Here is an 18,644-nt window from a genome sequence, read left to right on the forward strand (position 1 = left end):
ACTATTACATCACAGTTAATATTAACCTGATAAATAATATTGAAAGGAAAATTCTTCCATTCAGTTCAAACAATATTGAACCACCATAAAACAAGGTTACCAACCGAACTACAGTAACTTTAAACCACCAGGTTACCAACTGAGGATCCCTACTATCGATAACTATAGCAACATTAAGCTTCCGGAAAGCATGTATTTCAACTGAACTACAATAACTATAGCAACATTAAGCTTCCGGAAAGCATGTATTCCAACTGAACTACAATCACTATAGCAACATTAAACCACTAGAACACAACGCTACCAACAGAACTACAGTAAGTATAGTAATATTAAACCACTAGAACACAACGCTACCAACAGAACTACAGTAAGTATAGTAATATTAAACCACTAGAACACAACGCTGCCAGCAGAACTACAGTAAGTATAGTAATATTAAAGCACTAGAACACAAGATTACGAACGAATTTCTTCAATCAGGTTGACTTTCTGTGCTGTATGTAAAGACGGTAGAAGTTAATTTTAATGATATAATTTAATTTATTATACTTTTACTCAGAGAAAACGGAGTGTTCCAGTTCAACTATGAGAGTAGTTCTTTTTCCAAACACAAAATTGGGCATAATTGAAGGATGTTTTTTTTCTCTTTAAACAGAGAGTGAGTAACCTAATAGTGTAGAATTTGTTGATTTTTATTACCAGTTTTAACTCTGTAACAGCTAACTCTTCTGCCTTCCTGAGCGCAGCGCAAGATAAATTCAGTGATCGGCAACAATGATTGTCAAGTTTAGTCAGGAATACAAAATAACCTAAACTCGACAAACTATTCGGGCATATTTTATTGTGGCGTTACGCTCTACTATTTTGTGCCTTACCCTGATGAATAGTGACCGGAAATGAGGTCATGTTAATTTTACTAGATAGGAAACTGGTAGGGCTCATTTCTTTAAAAAATTCGTTTACAGAAATATACGTTCGTCTTACTAATATAACTTTCACCAGCTGTTTGTCACTAAGTTCACTACGCTATTTAGAGATGTATAAAAAAACGTTTTAATTGTTCTTTAATTCATTCTTTAAACTTCGTCAAAAATTTTCGTGTTACATATATGGTATATATTTCTTGTATCTAGGCCTAATGTGGCTGCCTTCCAATCCTGTTCATTAAAATATTAAATATTTATGAAAGTAAGCTAATCCCTCTATAGCTTAAAGCGGAATACAGAGTTTCGACTCTATTAAGACATATATATATATATATATATATAATTATACACATAGAAATAAGTTTGCTTTTTATCGTTATTGGATTTCGCTAAAAACTACTCAAATATTATTTCAGGTTGAAAGCGATAGACTAAAGAGGAGGAAGCGCTATTTAGCACCAACCATCGCCATCTCTTGGCCTACTCTTATCAAACCAAGGAGCGGAATTTAGCCATCACTTTTATAACTCAACCACGATTGCAATGTACGAACCATGATTTTTTTTTAAATTAAGGGGACACAAACCGCGGAACCTCAGCTTACCAAAGAGTTGCATTAGGCCCTAAAGAAAATGTGAATCAACAGAATAAAGATTATCACGTTTATTTATAACATAACATTACATAAGCAGAAGACCGTGTATTTATTATTAACTAATGAGAAGACCACGTGCCTAAAGTGTTATTATGTAAGCAGAAAACCACATGCCTAAAGTGCTATTAAATAAACAGAAGATCACGTGCGTAAAGTGTTATTAAGTAAGCAGATCACGTGTTTCAAGTGTTATTAAGTAAACAGAAGCCCATGTTTTACAAGTGTTATTAAGTAAACAGAAGAGATCGACACTTACCCTTGGTTAACAACCGAAGAGCTGCCAAGAATGATACGATGGGGATCATTTTCTTCCAAAAGACCATCTTGGGCCAGAGCACCTATAATAGGGAAAACATACCGTTATCGGTAACCCAACTCTGTCGTTCATCTGTTGACCTAAAAATGAAATTTGTCAGTTCTACCTGACCCTTCCAAAGATCCGATGTGATCTGAGTTGTGATTTGTTTATGTGGTGACGTCACGACCTAGGTTATTAAAAGCTGGTACTGCATATGTAATATTAATGTGATACACATTTTGGTTGGATGAAGTGACTAATTGTTCAATCTACCGTAGAACATGTCCCTCTCCATAGACGTAGCGTCGTTCTGTGGGGTCCAGAGACAATGAAGTCTGCACACATCCTCCCCGGAAAATAACCTTCCGGGAAGACCACCAGCCTCAGGTGAACGACCATGAAGAAACCCTTTCTCTGATTCACTGACTAATGTTAGTTTATAACAATGATGCTCGGGGACCTAAAAAATCAAATATATCGAGGTTGATCCAGATTTTCCTTTTTACCACACCCACCTGTGAAATACAAACTTTAAGAGTGATTAACGCCCTAACATCCTGTCAGCGTAGCGCGTAAAATTGTGGGTAAAATGCAATAGCGTTACATCGAAATAATGGGAATTAAAAACTAATTGTCAAATCAACTGGGTCAAACTTCCTCAGGAAATTCTGGAATGAAGTCGGGTGATATCATTAATTAATCATGAACTCATTAAAAATTCGCCTCTTGATAGAATCGAAACTCTGTATTCCGCTTCAGGCTATAGAGGGATTAGTATACTTTTCATAAACATTTAATGTTTTAATGAACAGGATTGGAAGGCAGCCACATTAGGCCTAGATACAAGAAATTTGAATTCTATAAGTCACAGCGTAATTATATTAAAGTGTATTTGTAAGATGAACTTTCCATGTTTGAATATTAGGCTTAGAGAGTAGCCAAGTTAGGCTTACATATAAGAACTCCGAGTTTTATAGGATATAGTATGATTATGTTAAACTATCTTAGTTTACGTACAAGCTAAATTCTCCATTTATGAATACCTGGGCTTAGAACGGTAGCCAAGTTGGGCTTAAATATAGGAGATCAAATTTCTATAAAATATAGCATGATTATGTTAAAGTAGAATAGTTTACATGGGAACTGAATCATTATTATGAAAATATCTAGAAAGAAGGTCAAATTAGGTATGAATACAAGGAACTTGAGTTATATAAAGCAAACTGTGATTATTTTTAACATCTGTACTTAAGTTAACAGATAGCGATATCATAGTTTGTTTGTTTTGACTTTCGCCCAAAGCTACACGAGGGCTACCTGATCCCAAATTTAGCAGCGTAAAACTAGAGGGAAAGCAGCTAGTCATTACCACACACCGCCAACTCTAGGGCTACTCTTTTACCAACGAATAGTGTGATTTACAGTCATATTATAACGCCCTTACGGCTGAAAAAGGGCGAGCATGTTTGATGAGACGCGGATTCCAATCTGCGACCCTCCGATTACGAATAGAGTGTCTTAACCACCTGGCCATGCCGGGGCCATCATAGTTTGATAAATACTTAGGGTATCTATACTTTGTTGTACGAATTATTTCATAATTTTATTATTTTTTAATGTTATGAAAAAGTGTTCAGTTATTTTTGATCGACCTCTACTTATTCATTTCAACGAAATGAAATGAATTTTTTTTAAAACAAATTTGGTCTAATAGTTAAGCATGTCGGATTTTGAATCGGAATACCCAAGGTTCGAGTCATAATATGCCGCTGAACATGATATTCATTAAAATCAATCTTTGGTTGAGAGTAATCGACAGGCGGCGGCTACTGCTCATTGGTTGCTACCGTTTGTTCAAAAATTTAAAATTTATACTGATCACGTAGCAGCTTTGGAGGTCTCTGACCTGGTCACTTAATTCATGTATCACATAAAATGCCGTTCAGGTTAAAAATACTAAATGCTTAAAATAAAAGAAGAGATACGAAACATCAGATAGCCCAAACTTTGAGTGTTTTACTATAAAAAATCACGAAAATAGAAATAACCGTTTTATTCAGATCTTGTTCACGTGATTGACAAATGTTTTCTGAGCAGTGTCACATTATAACAAAGTAGTTCGTGATATAAAGAAACACTGAGGCACAAATTACATACAAAACTCAAAGAATAGTATAACATCACAAAGTCAGCCATTTTACTTAGGGGCTAAATGAATTAAGTAGCTACATAAAACCTTATATTATAGAACTTAGAGAATATATAAAGCTCCATATGGAAATAGAACTTAAATGTGCATAAAACAATTATTAATTAGTTTATTAACTTATTCATCATAAGACTCCAGTTAAATACAACTGATTACACTTATCCAACCAATCACCAGTGCGTATAATTGTAGTGTTATCCGTGATTGGTTAAAAAAATAAAATAGAGAGCTATATCTGATTGGACCATATGTAAATTGTCATGTTATTTACGTTTTTGTATTCTGTTACATTTAGTTTCGCACTTCCCATTCCACCTCCTGTCATCTACTCAGTCAAATTACTCTGGAAAGTTAGCTTTGTAGAATACAAAAACTGAGAATGGCTTTTGCTGACAGAATTATTTATATCAAGAACTTAATTTTCATTGAAGACATTATGATTTATAGCCGTCTATTTTTGTGTCTGGGTTTGGTTTGAATTTCGTGCAAAGCTACTCGAGGGCTATCTGCGTTAGCCATCTCTAGTTTAGCAGTGTAAGACTCAAGAGAAGGTATCTAGTCATCATCACCCACTCCCAACTCTTAGGCTACTCTTTTTCCAACGAATAGTTGGATTGACCGTAACTATATAACGCCCTCACGGCTGAAAGGACGAGCATGCTTGGTGTGACAGGGCTTCGAACTCGCGACCCGCAGATTACGAGTTGAATGCCTTAACCACCTTACCATGACGGGCCATTGTGTCTGGGAACAACTTCTTAGTTTATTTGTCTTTAAGCACAACAGGGTATTCGTGCTGCGCCACTGAATGGATCGAACCACGAATCGTGGCTTTATAAGTTCACGAGTTTACCATGGAATCATTGGTAGGTCGTCTGTCAAAAACTTGTTTCAAAAAACGGATGCAGGGTGCAGTAGATCAGTATGGAAAATGGGTGCAGTGGACCTGTTTAATTACCAGTATGAAAATTGGATGTAGGGTTCAGTTGGCCTGTTTAATTATCAGTATGAAAATCGCGAATAATAATGTTCCATTCTCTCAAATTGTTTTCTCCACCATATAGAAACATGTGTATTGTAATGTTGCCTATTGTCTTATGGTTCAAAATGCTTCATATTTCTTGTTATCCAAATACTCGGTTGGTAATATAAAGATTAAACTTCTATATTATAGCCTCTTAGCGGCATTAGCAGATACAAACAACTAGTTTTCCACAATTCTACGACGTTTAGCAACTCGCCACCATGTGGATAGATTAGTAACTATCTGTTCTAAAGAAGTATCTGTATTTATAGTAGAACTACTAATGCCATCTACCGTCGTCCCCTATCTCGGACTGCTGACAACAATTAAGATATGTGTCTAAATATTCAGCTTTGTTTTATTCAGAAACGTGTTTATTCATGTGTCATAACAACAACACTTTAAAATCAGTTAACCTACGATTTATAATAAAGTAATAAAAGCGCATGCGCCAACGTTAAACAATGGTTTTACAGATTATTAATGAAATACGTTAGTAATATATAACCTAACAGTTATTATTACTTTTTCAACAGGCAGTTCTCTCCTGAGAACTCAATGATACCGATATTGCTCAGCATTTATGGCAAAGCTATCAAGATTATCTGTCGTTGTTCCAGACTTTATTTAAGAAAACACAAAGCCACATCGGGTTATCTGCCAGCCAGTTAACATCACCCTACCACCTAAGAAATTCGTTGTCACTCTTATACTGCACCCACAGCTTAAAGCAAGGAGAATATTTTGTAGCATCGTAATGAATCAAACCCAAACTGATTTTTTTTTTATATGCTGACATATCTCAATATTTTTATCTTTTTACTGGCGTTCTTGTGGCTCAGTATGAGGGTTTATAAGCTTAAAATTCAGGTTTCGATTATCGCAATAGGCAAAACTCAGCTGGACTATTGTGTAGCTTTGTGCTTAACAAGAAACTTTGTTCTTTTTGGAATTTCGCACAAAGCTACACGAGGGCTATCTGTGCTAGCCGTCCCTAATTTAGCAGTGTAAGACTAGAGGGAAGTCAGCTAGTCATCACCACCCACCGCCAACTCTTGGGCTACTCTTTTACCAACGAATAGTGGGATTGACCGTAACATTATAACTTCCCACGGCTGGGAGGGAGAGCATGTTTGGTACGCCTCGGGCGCGAACCCGCAACCCTCAGATTACGAAGCGCACGCCTTAACGCGCTAGACCATGCCAGTAACAAGAAACAAGTAAATTATTGTACAATGTGTTAAGAATTCTTATTTGTAGCAACTGTTTAAATGTCTACGTTTACGAGCTTAAATTGTTTTCATTATTCCTAACTTCTATATTTTATTACCAGATTATCACGCTACTTTTTGACCTATCTGAACGAACAGTAAACCTAAAAAAAAGCACAACTATAAATATAAAACTAATTAAAATAATCGAAGGAAGATAATGTGATGTTTTTGATTAACCTCCACTACCGGTTCTCGTTATCGACAGATGGCGCTACAAGATGCCTTGTACTTAAAATCCAAATTATATTTTAGAAGTTTTCTTTTTAAACTTATATCTTTAATTGTTTCCAAACACATTGTTAGGAAGTATGAAAATCTTTTTTATTTCATTAGAATTCTGGAGTTGTAACATAAAATTATTATTTATAGTCTTACGTGTTATGAAAAGCTACCGTTATAATTCACTTTTTATCAACTATTTCGTTTTCTGGATATTATTATAGAGATACAAGAATATCTCTTACGTGGTTTTATTATACGAAAATTTCACAACCCGAAACAATATGTTCATGGCAAGATCTTATGAAATTAGGACAACATTCACATAGCAAGTTCTGGGGATATTACCAGAGTATCCTTATGAAACTAAGACAACATTCACATAGCAAGTTCTGAGGATATTACCAGAGCATCCTCATGCAACTAAGATAACATTCTTAGTTTTCTTTTCCCTGAAATTTGCGTGATTCTCAAAAATATAGTCCACCCCCAAATACAAAACAAACAAAAAAAACAACAACAAACTTACGAAACATTTTTCCGTCAAGTAAAGTTGATAACCTAGGAAACTGCTCTCGCTTGGATGATTACTCTCTCACGCTTCTCCCTTTACATACACTTCTGAAATGTTTTTCAGAAAACTACGATAATTCAGTGACTTTGTTCAAGTAGTTAAATTTGATGAAAAAATTATGTTCCCTTACGTCCTTCAATGTTATCGAAACGATTCTATCCTTCATTTTCGTCTAAACATCAACACTGTAAGAAAACTGCCATTAAATCTTACAGAGTCCAGTTTGAAGATGTGAAATATATCCAAGTTTAAGGTTCAAGCAGGAGAAACCCGTAGTTCCACTACTTACTTACCAATATATTCATGACAATAACGGAAGATTTTGTTATCTTTACAACCCATTTGTTTTTTTTATTTCGGCATGTAATGACCTATTTTTCAGCTTTCAATAGTCTCGGCATCGTTTATGTTTTCCTCTAATTTAAAACTACATACACCCAAACAAAATTTACGATGGAAAAATAAGTTGGTGATAAATTTGCATTTAGAAACACTTTTCTTAAAAACATAAACACATGTTCTTAAACCTCTTTAATTCATGAGATTACTCAAGCTGGACTTGACGTTTCTTGTTGTTTCCTCCACCACCAATGTCAAAGAAAATACTAAAATACTCTTTGTACAAATGACATCATAAGTTCGAATTGAGATTGCTTTAAAAAAAGAAAAAACATTAAGTTTCAGTTTTGTTTACAAAACAGTTTCCTTCTTGGTATTGTTAATCAAGTAACTGTTTCCTGTCAAAATAAGCCAGAAATTAACACTGGAAATGAATCTTCTCCAGATATTCCTGTTTGCCGTGTTTTACTTTTCATTCTAAACTTCTTTGGTATAAAAAAACAGTTAGAGTACAAAATTGACATTAAACTGGAATTTACATTTTATGTGGTCAGCTACTATACAATAGATATACACATAATTACACCTCAAAAAATATGCTGATTGAAATAACTGTTATATTGGTGAGGCCAACAGACAGACGGCTGTTTGCTTGTTTGCGGTAACATTTTAAATTTCACCTCGTGTTTTTCAACACATGTTTACTGACAACTGTCTCCTAAGGAAGAGAGGAAACATTACCAGACGACAAACAAAAGAACCCAAATAACAAAAACAAAACTCTGTTCTTAACAAATACAAAATTATTCATTATATCTGTTTTGATCGACACATCTCTCCTAATATATAAAACAAAATTTCCACTTCAGTTCAGGTTATAAAGCTTTATTTTCGTGTATTTAACAAGTCATTTATTTTAAAAAAATAATAATAACGAATCACTTGGTTTGTGGAATACTGATTATATATTACTACTGTTACAGATATTCAAGTAATTCTCCTATTTTAAACTAGTTTGTGTTCGCATATCTCACCTGGTGAAACGTTGTGACAAAATAAAAGTTAGTTTTAACCTGTAGAACTGATGAATGTTTGTCTGAAGTAAATTAGTTGCACCATGTTTTCTCCCAGAGATTTGGTAAGAGACTGTAGATATACAGTCATGTGAAAAAGTCAGGACACCCTGTGTATTTTTGTAATATTTTTGGATATATAGATATTTAATCTTATTTCAACAATACTGCGAGATTATATTCATATAACTAAACATTAAAACTGAAGAAAAGACTTTTCAAGATCTTCTGTAAATGTAATTCTACAAAAATGCATATTCTAACCGAGGAAAAGTTAGGACACCCTACCCCCTAATAGCTAGTGTTACCCCCTTTGGCTGAAATAACTGCAGTGAGACGCTTCTTGTAGCCATCTACCAGTCTCTGACATCGGTCTGAAGGAAGTTTGTCCCACTCCTCAATGCAGAATTCTGTCAGCTGTGAGATGTTTGAGGGGTTTCTTGTATGTGCAGCACGTTTCAAGTCACCCCACAGCATCTCAATGGGATTAAGATCTGGGCTTTGACTCGGCCATTCTAGGACTTTCCATTTCTTAGTTTCCAGCCAGTCCTTGGTGGATTTACTGGTATGTTTTGGGTCATTGTTGTGTTGCAGGGTCCAGTTCCGCTTCAGATTTAATTTTCTTACAGATGTTCTCACATGATCCTCAAGCACCCTCTGATACACAGTAGAATTCATGGTGGATTCTACGATTGTGAGCTGTCCAGGTCCTGCTGCAGCAAAGCAGCCCCAAACCATGACACTTCTACCTCCATGCTTCACAGTTGGTATGAGATTCTTTTCCTGGAATGCTGTATTTGGTTTACGCCAAACATGTCCTCTGTTCTGGTGTCCATATAATTCAGTTTTGGACTCATCTGTCCAAAGAACATTATTCCAGAAGTCCTGGTCTTTGTCTACATTCTATCTGGCAAACTTCAGTCTGGCCTTGATGTTTCTCTTACAGAGCAAAGGTTTCTTCCTTGCACACCTCCCATGCAAGTTACACTTGTGCATTCTCTTTCTGATTGTAGAGGCATTCACTTTCACATCAACAGTAGCCAGAGCCTGCTGTAGGTCCCGTGATGACATGTTAGGGTGTTTGGAGACCTCTTTTAGCATCTTGCGGTCTGCTCTCGGGGTGAACTTGCTTGGACGACCAGATCTGAGCATGTTGGCAGTTGTTTTGAAAGCCCTCCACTTCTTGACTATTTTCCGGACAGTGGAATGTCTGATTTCAAAATCTTTTGGGATATTTTTAAATTCCTTACCAGACTCATAAGCTGCTACAATTTTCTTTCTGAAGGCCTCATACAGCTCTTTTGCTCTCACCATGGTGCTCACTCTCACTTCAACAGTCAGGAGCACACCAAACTAAATGTCTGAGGTTTAAATAGGGCAAGCCTCATTCAAAATGCTGAGTAACGATCTTCTAATCATGTGCACCTGGTGTGATATACCTGTGTATGAGTTGAGCCATTTTAAGTGGGAATAAATTTGGGAGTGTCCTAACTTTTTCCTCAGTTAGAATATGCATTTTTGTAGAATTACATTTACAGAAAATCTTGAAAAGTCTTTTCTTCAGGTTTAATTGTTCAGTTATATTCCTGTAATCTCTCAGTATTGTTAAAATTGAGATTAAATATCTATACATCCAAAAATGTTACAAAAATACACAGGCTTTCATAGGGTGTTCTAACTTTTTCACATGACTGTATATATGTATATTGTATATGATTAATGATTGATTACCTTGATAAAAGGATACAGATTCGGTTGTAAACAATTGGTGAAAAGATGATGAATCTTAACAAAGATTCGTTGAATCAGTTAAAAATCAGTCCAAACTCGTCACTAGACAGCTCAACATAAAAAATTCTCGGCTGACCAGAATTACCTTTCCTGTTTTATGTTGTCTCATTTTTGTATGTCATTTAATGTGATGGCTACCCAGTATCTCTATGTGATTACTCTGTTAATGAAGGTGACGTACTCAGGTTTTTATCCATTTTTTAGATGTGAATGTCTTTTTCGTGTTCAGTGATGTGTATGCCGTCTTCAAGAATTAATTTCATTGTTTGTCCTATTCATTAATTGAACTGTGTATGTCCATTTCTTGAATTCCATTGTGTGTCCTATTCGTTAATTCAATTGTATATGTCACTTCCTTGAATTCAGTTATGTGACCTATTCGTTAATTCAACTGTGTATGTCCCTTTCATGAATTCCATTGTTTGTCCTGTTCATTAATTCAATTGTGTATGTCCCTTTCATGCATTGCAGTTTGCATGTCGTCGTCATGTATTCAGGATGGATGTCTCCTTCATGTATCCCAACATGTATGTCCCTTTCATGTATCCAATGTGGATGTTCAAACACTTTCACGACAGTTCCTCGGCATGAACTCAATTAAATTTTCTGTTTCCACCACCCTTGAAAGCAGTTCATTCCAAAAGCCAACCACCCTGTTTTAAAAGTAATACAGTGTAAATTGTAGACGACTTCTACGATGCAAAGTTTGAATTTATGATACCTTGTCCTGTTGTTCTCATTGCTAAACACAAAAACATTTGTTAGATTTATATTATGAATTAAATTCCATCTGACTCTTCTCTTCTCCAAAGAAGACTATTTTAAAGACTTCGGTCTCTCTTCACTGGACAATCCCACCATCCCAGGTATCATCCTAGTGGTTCTTCTCTGAATCTTCTCCAACAATTCAATGTCCATCTTGAGAAAGGAAGCCAAGAACTGTACAAACCACTCTAAATAAGGCCTTACAAGTGATCTATATAGTGAACCAATAATATCTCGTCTTGTATTCAATATTTCTATAGATGCTATCCAAAATCCTATTAGCCCTATTGTTAGCTGTAATACACGGTTTAGATGACTTAAATTATTTTTCAATTACAACACCAAGATCTTTTTCTTCGAGTACACTATGTAATGTATTCCCATTTAAGTTATAACAATAATTTGAATTGTGAAAACCTACATACATCACCTTACATTTTGGATAGTTACACATCATTTACCATGTACTGGTCCAGTCCATCAAATGATATAAGTCTCTCTGTAAATTTGCAGCATCTTTGATACAGTTAATCATCCAAAAAATGTTAATGTTATCTGCAAACTTCAAAATCTTGTTAGCTATTTGCCCCCCGCTAGTACAGCGATATGTCTCCGGATTTACAACGCTAAAATAAGGGGTTCGATTCCCCTCGGTGGGCTGAGCAGATAGCCCTTTGTGGCTTTGCTATACGAAAAAAACACACATATTGTTAGCTATTCCAGAGTCAATATCATTAATATAAATGACAAACACCAGAGGACCGAACGCATGACGTCAAGAAACGCGTAATAAAACAAAATAAATAAACATAATTTAGAAACATTAACGGTGGTTTCTAGACGTAATGTCAAGAAGTGTGTAATAAAACACAATAAATTAAAATAATCTAGAAACATTCGGTGGTTTCTAGACGTAACGTCAAGAAATGTGTAATAAAACACGATAAATAAAAAATCACCTAGAAACGTTAACCGTGGTTTCCAGACGTAACATCAAGAAATGTGTAATAAAACACGATAAATAAAAAATCATCTAGAAACGTTAAGCGTGGTTTCCAGACGTAACGTCAAAAAATGTGTAATAAAACACGATAAATAAAAATCATCGAGAAACACTAACGACAAATTCTAAATGTGAAGTAATGTGAACGGTTTTAACTATAATGTAGGTTGTTTTCAAGACTTTACAAACAAGTAATGAAATTTCAGACCCTTGTATTTAAGGACAAATGGTGTAATGTAGCTACTTTCAGAGCATTTTAGTGGTGTTAATATTTTTATATTCTATGTTGGACTGTCTTAAAGCTTTCAAGATTCATTAAAAACATGGAATCCATTTCAAAAAGAAGGCAAAGAAAACACAAACCTGATCAAATAAAAACTGACATTGCCCTTTGTTATTTGTTTACTACAGTCATTTTTCAAGGAGACGGGAAAACAGTATTTTTTAATAATTTGTTACTGAAAGTTGCATAGAGAAAAAAACGTGATCGAGTTCTATCTCTATTCTGCGGCTTATCGACCTACTTTCGGTTGGACCACACTTGTTTTATCGTTGTTACATTTTTTCTAGGAAAAATAGAACTAGAATGCATGAGTTCGTTAAGTAGAGCGAGACGAACTTTCAAGCTTCGTGAACACAGACACAAGAAGTAAAGGTGAAACAATAACAAAGCTACACGTGACTTCCGCCCCACCTGTCGGTAAAAAGTGAGGGTTAAACGTTTATAACGAATAAAAAAAACTTATTAATATATTCTGTAATTATCAATTGACTCAAATTTCGTGTAAAACATATCAATATAGTATAGACACATTAGATGAGAAACTAACCAATCAGAAAACAGTAGGACTAGTTTATTTCCATATGTTTCAGTTTCTATGGCAACCAGCTAACTCCACCAAAACAGCATCCGCTCTCACGTTCGGAAAAATATCGTAAGTATGGTATGCCTAATTCAAGCTCAAGAGGACAGAGACATGGTGTGGAGAAAAGGTGTAATACAATGCACATTCTACACTAATAAAACTAGTACATTGTAGCGCATTTAACTATCAAATCACACAGCGTGTACAGTTCAAGGTTTATGTAAATACAAAAGCTCGTTACACTGCCGGACATAGTTTTTAAGTAAAACTGGCCGTTCGCACAAATTTCCTGCTAGACCTACTTTTTCAAATATATTAGGGCGTAACGTCATCATATTAAAGTATATACAAAAAATAAAAATCCGTTTTAAGTACAGATTAACAAGGGATGAAAAGCACACACAACCATGGTATTTATATACTTATATTACAACGATAAATGTTTAAGCCATAAACACAACACGTTAACATGAAACAAAATACGCTGCATATTTCTAAAAAGGATCTTAGGGTATAGCTACAACGCTCTCTTAATTTCTAATCTTCTTATGTGAGACTGGCGAATTGGAGGTTAAGACTGATAGACGGTGTATCACCACCACAATGTGAGTCCTACTTCCTCAGTCACTTCCAACACCTAGGATATATTTTATAGTCCGATAATTTGTGGATAATTTCTTACTCACAATATGTTTTGACAAATACAACAACAACAACAAATAAACGACCTAGAACTCCCCAAACACTTTTATTTACATTTTCATTTCGTCACGGAATCAAGCTAAACTCTATCTTCATTCATTAACCTTAATTTATGATGAATCTGACATAGAAAAATGTCGAACATAAATAAAATATTTTCTACATATTTAGCGTGATTTTGGGTTTATTTTAAGTACTTCAGTATTATTTGTAACATGAAACTTCATAATTTCAAGTTTCCACCAAGCTATTTGTATTGAACTTGCTTTATTAAAATATTAAAAATCGAAATAAACCCCCTTTAACCATTTCTCTGTGTGTGTGTTTTCTTATTGCAACGCTACATCGGGCTATCTGCTGAGGCCACCGATAACCATTTCTAAAACATGCGGTACAATTATTTTCTTTATAAAGTCTATCTTTCCAATACCATACCATACCAAAAAAATTTGAATTTATTAAAATGCAAAATATTATTACACGATAAAAATGTATCAGAGTTTAGGTCATAATCATTTGAAAATGTCAAGGAATGGCATGTGATGTCCTTGGTAAAGCAATGCGAGAGCTAACAACGTCCACCTAGGTTTGTCTGAGAATGACTTGTAGGTATTCATGTCAAACTGTATAACCACATTGTTAGAGTTACAGATGATTTTTTTGTTAAAATTATACTCATCAGTAACAGTAATTAGTACTCAGGCATACACGTGTACAACAAACTATACTTTTGTGGAACTAAAGATAAAATCCCTATATGTTATATAAAGAAAATTGACACTAAGGCGATGACACGTAAAAATAAATACAGTATAATATGAACGTGCAACACAATGAGTCCAAATTTCGGTAAAAACTATGAATAGACTGATGTTAAGAACCTTAGGTTTGACATTCTGAGGTAATGTCATACTTTTGTTTCCATATACTTTCTGTCAAGTAGTAAGCACCCCCCCCCTTCTACATACACAAAGTCAACGAGAAAGTTAAGTCATTTTCAATGGCATATTTAGTTATTTATGCAGGACATTCAAACAATATTTGGGTTTTGAAAAGAATATTAGCTTACCCAGTGATGTCGAGAAAACCCACTTGTAGAGAAATATATATGCAAAAACGGCTCGTTTGGGTTGAGAAAATATTTTACATGGAAGGTCGAAACGTTGTTCGCTCTTCTATGTAAAATATTTTCTCAACCCAAACGAGCCGTTTTTGCATATATATTAGCTTACCCACTCTCCTACCCACCCTGCGTGTCTTGTATGGGTCAGGTTTAGTAACAATAAGTCCAGTTTTTCGTTAGTTATAAGCTGACTCATTCATACGAACAAGTTATTATCAAATAACGATTTAGATAAGGAAGTTGTGTAAAAGTATGTTCATACTTTATGTGGGAACAAATGATTTAGGAAAAGAGAGAGGAGGAATAAGAGAAAAGATTCTGAGAAATAAAGTGAGTGTATGTGTTTTTCGTATGGCAAAGCCACATCAAGCTATCTGCTGAGCCCACCGAAGGGAATCGAGTCCCTGATTTTAGCGTTGTAAATCCGTAGATTTACCGCTGTACTAGCGGGGGCCGTGACAAATAAAAAATAAAATTTCAGATGTAACCTGTTATCTAGAAGTACTTATGGAATATAAAAAGAAAATTAGTGTTATTATAGTCATACTTTACTAATCTATATGTATAGCACACAAAAAAATGTGTTTGTCTGTTTGTTTGTTATCTAACTACTCCTAGACGCTAAACCAGTCTCAACCAAACTTTTTGGGATGATAGTTGGGAACAAGAGGCACGTTAATGAAATTTTACTAACCTCTCGATCCCGCATTATTAATGTTATTGAAAGTTTATTATCTTTAACATCATTTAACGTTAACTAGATTAACAAATGGCACCATCCCCTTATATCAAACAAAATACTATATTAAATTCTTTATAACACAACATATTTACAGAGTGAGGAGAGGGCACACAAACGTCTTCTGTATCTTAGAGAGTACGCTAGCACTCTCGATGGATGAATGCAATGAGAAAAATGACAGCCACAGTTACAGACAGTACTACACAAATTCAATTGCAGTTTCTACTCCAATAGTCACCATAAGGCTGATATGAAAAGCCGTCTCCTGAGTTACGCCTATTCCTTACTTTGAATCGTGACTTTTCAATTTCGGATAGTTGGACACTTTTGCGATCAATGACCGTCAATTAATTAATCATGTGAAAACTTTGAAAGGACATTAAGAACTGGGTGATAAAAGTAGGTAACAGAAAGCACACCTACAGCCACTTCTTTTGCCGTTACCTCTTCTTACAAAGCTACCCTACCATCGAACAGTATTTTAAGTAAATTAAATGTAAATTCATTAGACAGAGAGAAGAAATCACAGCCACAATACAAACGTCCAACACCGGGGCACAAATCATAAGGTTGGTCATCATTGCCTTGGGGAACAACGTCTAACCAGTTTAACCTTAACTTTGCTGGCCTCAAATGATTAATAAAAATAATAAAAACTAGGCACATGTGGGTGTTGTAGCCCACAACAACACATATCTTTACCATTTATCGCTGTCTGCACCCACATGTGGGAAAGTGGTTGCTCGAAATAAAAAAAATATATTAAATAAAACAACAAAAATAAAAAAAAGCAGAAGGAACTAAAATGCATTAGATCACTGGATAGACAGCAAAACTGTCCTTGAACTTGAAGTAAGCATTCCAGCCCCAGATATGATGTTTGGACAAAATTACCAAGATGTTAAGGTACTGTTATGACTTAAAACCTATATAAACATTTTGGTGAAATATATGTTTTATTTTAGCAAAGCCACATCCGACTATCTGCTATGTCTGCCGAAGGGAATCGAACACTTAATTTTAATGTAGTAAATCCGAAGAATTTAACGCTTTTTCATCATGAGTGGGGTAATAATGAATACAGTAATTATAAGATATGTTATAAATAAATTGTGCGAAAGCTAGGATTTTTGTATTATTTAACATAACAACCACCCACACCTTTTTCTTTTAGTTCATAACCCGAGCAAAGGATGGGCTTCAGACTATTGACAATAATATAGTACATTGAATTAAGTTAAATAAACGAGGAGAGCTTAAAAATAAGAATGATTTTAAAATTATGTTATGTAAAGACAAAATTACAATAATACAGTGACACAACTGGAACAAATACCACCAAATTCAGTGACACAACTGTAACAAATAACAACAATATAGAGGCACAATTGGAACAAATAACAACAATATAGTGACACTACTAGAACAAATAACAATAATTTAGTAATATAACTGGAACAAATAACAACAATATAGTGACACAATTGGAACAAATAACAATAATATAGTGACGCAACTGGAACAAAGAACAATAATTTAGTGATATAACTGGAACAAATAACAATAATATAGTGACGCAATTGGAACAATGAACAATAATTTAGTGATATAACTGGAACAAATAACAATAATATAGTGACGCAATTGGAACAATGAACAGTAATTTAGTGATATAACCAGATCAACATACCGTGTTTAAAGATAAAGAAAATTAGATAGGTTTGTGAAATAATTCATACAACGTCGGACGTTTTATGGAGGGGAAGGCTGTATTTTTTGTTATTTTCTCACAAAATGTTAATTATTTTTCCTGAAAATTGAAACCTATAGATCATTTCATTTGTTAATAGATGTCGCAAGTTGCAATAGTTCAAGTTAAACATTCATTTAATTAACCTGGTTACATTTTTTACTTTGTCACTTTTAAGAAAAATTAAATAATGAACATTTAATCATACTCACATCATTCATGCTAGTTTGAACTTACTCAAAAACGCCTAATTAATTTAAAATATCTGTGACTGAATAATTGAATTAAATAGTACCTTACCTTAAATAGACAAACTTGTAATTTATTTATACTAAATGAAAATAGAAGCACCATATTTTTCAGCAATCTTAATTACTCTTATTTTATAAAACAGTGAAACGTAGAATAATAATTTAAATTAACTTATATTATCACTGACATTTTCAAAGTTGTTTTTTTGGACATAAGACAGAGAGGCATTCTTACTTTTTATATGAGTTTGAAGCCTGCCGTTGTTATTCTGTTTTATCTCAGGTATGGCACTTTTATATATTTATTTTATTACCAGTATTATTTAGCGCCTAAACTTCTGTTACAAACGTGTCCTAGAAAATAGTTAATATTTGAAATGGGAGTTCTTTATACGTCCTAGACACTAATCAGTAATTCAGATCCACATCCTGAATTATTCTTATGGTTTTGCGCAGGCGCATTAAGTAACAGTGAAGGTGGATATTTATGTAAATAGAAATATGTGTCCACAATCATGCTTATCCGGTAAAAATCGTCGAGTTCGTCACGCGACAATCAATTTAAATAATGAACTTTTTTCGGGTGTGTGTGAAGTTTTCCTTTTCAAATTTTCCGTTGGAAACTAATAAAAAAATAGCGCGAAGTTATTCAATACAAAGTTCGTATAGAGCCTCTGGAAGCAAAACCGGTCGGTAGGCCTTTTTTCAACAAGTAAAGACAAATCTGACTGCGGTTGAATTATTCCGTTATTTTGTGACCATTGTTCGACGATGAAACTGTAGAATTAAAATAACAATAAGTTGGCCCTAGAACATTTATATGCACCTGTTTATAGTAATAAAATGTTCTTTTATCTAGCGAAAAATATTTTAATATCGTGATTTAAATTCCTAGCACAGATAGCCCATTGTGTAGTTTTGTGCTTAATTCCAAACAAACCAAACCAAAATTTAAATTATATTGCAACTTTGATTATTGTATTATATTTTAATAAAATTAACCTATTTGCAAAATTTAATTTTTCTTTTTGACATATCGTACACAAAGTTTTGATCT

The 18,644-nt window shown here is 34.3% G+C and overlaps 1 protein-coding gene across 3 annotated transcripts in view; it reads right to left on the minus strand.

Annotated features, from left to right (window-relative positions):
* The window catches only part of LOC143257164 (uncharacterized), a 43,539-nt gene extending 25,572 nt beyond the window's left edge, over window positions 1–17,967 (minus strand). Inside the window, exons 1-2 of one of the 3 annotated variants that reach the window (XM_076515489.1) lie at window positions 17,823–17,967; window positions 1,841–1,922 (exon numbers count right to left, since the gene is read on the minus strand). In XM_076515489.1, the coding sequence (XP_076371604.1) occupies window positions 1,841–1,907 (67 nt within the window). In that variant the 5' untranslated portion in view covers window positions 1,908–1,922; window positions 17,823–17,967. Of the gene's footprint in view, window positions 1–1,840; window positions 2,204–7,137; window positions 7,400–17,822 lie in introns of those variants that run through there. The other 2 variants (XM_076515491.1, XM_076515488.1) reach the window with 2 other exon arrangements.
* Window positions 17,968–18,644: the final 677 nt, after the last annotated feature.

The sequence above is a fragment of the Tachypleus tridentatus genome, chromosome 7 (genome assembly GCF_004210375.1).
Source record: "Tachypleus tridentatus isolate NWPU-2018 chromosome 7, ASM421037v1, whole genome shotgun sequence".
NCBI classification, from domain to species: domain Eukaryota; kingdom Metazoa; phylum Arthropoda; class Merostomata; order Xiphosura; family Limulidae; genus Tachypleus; species Tachypleus tridentatus.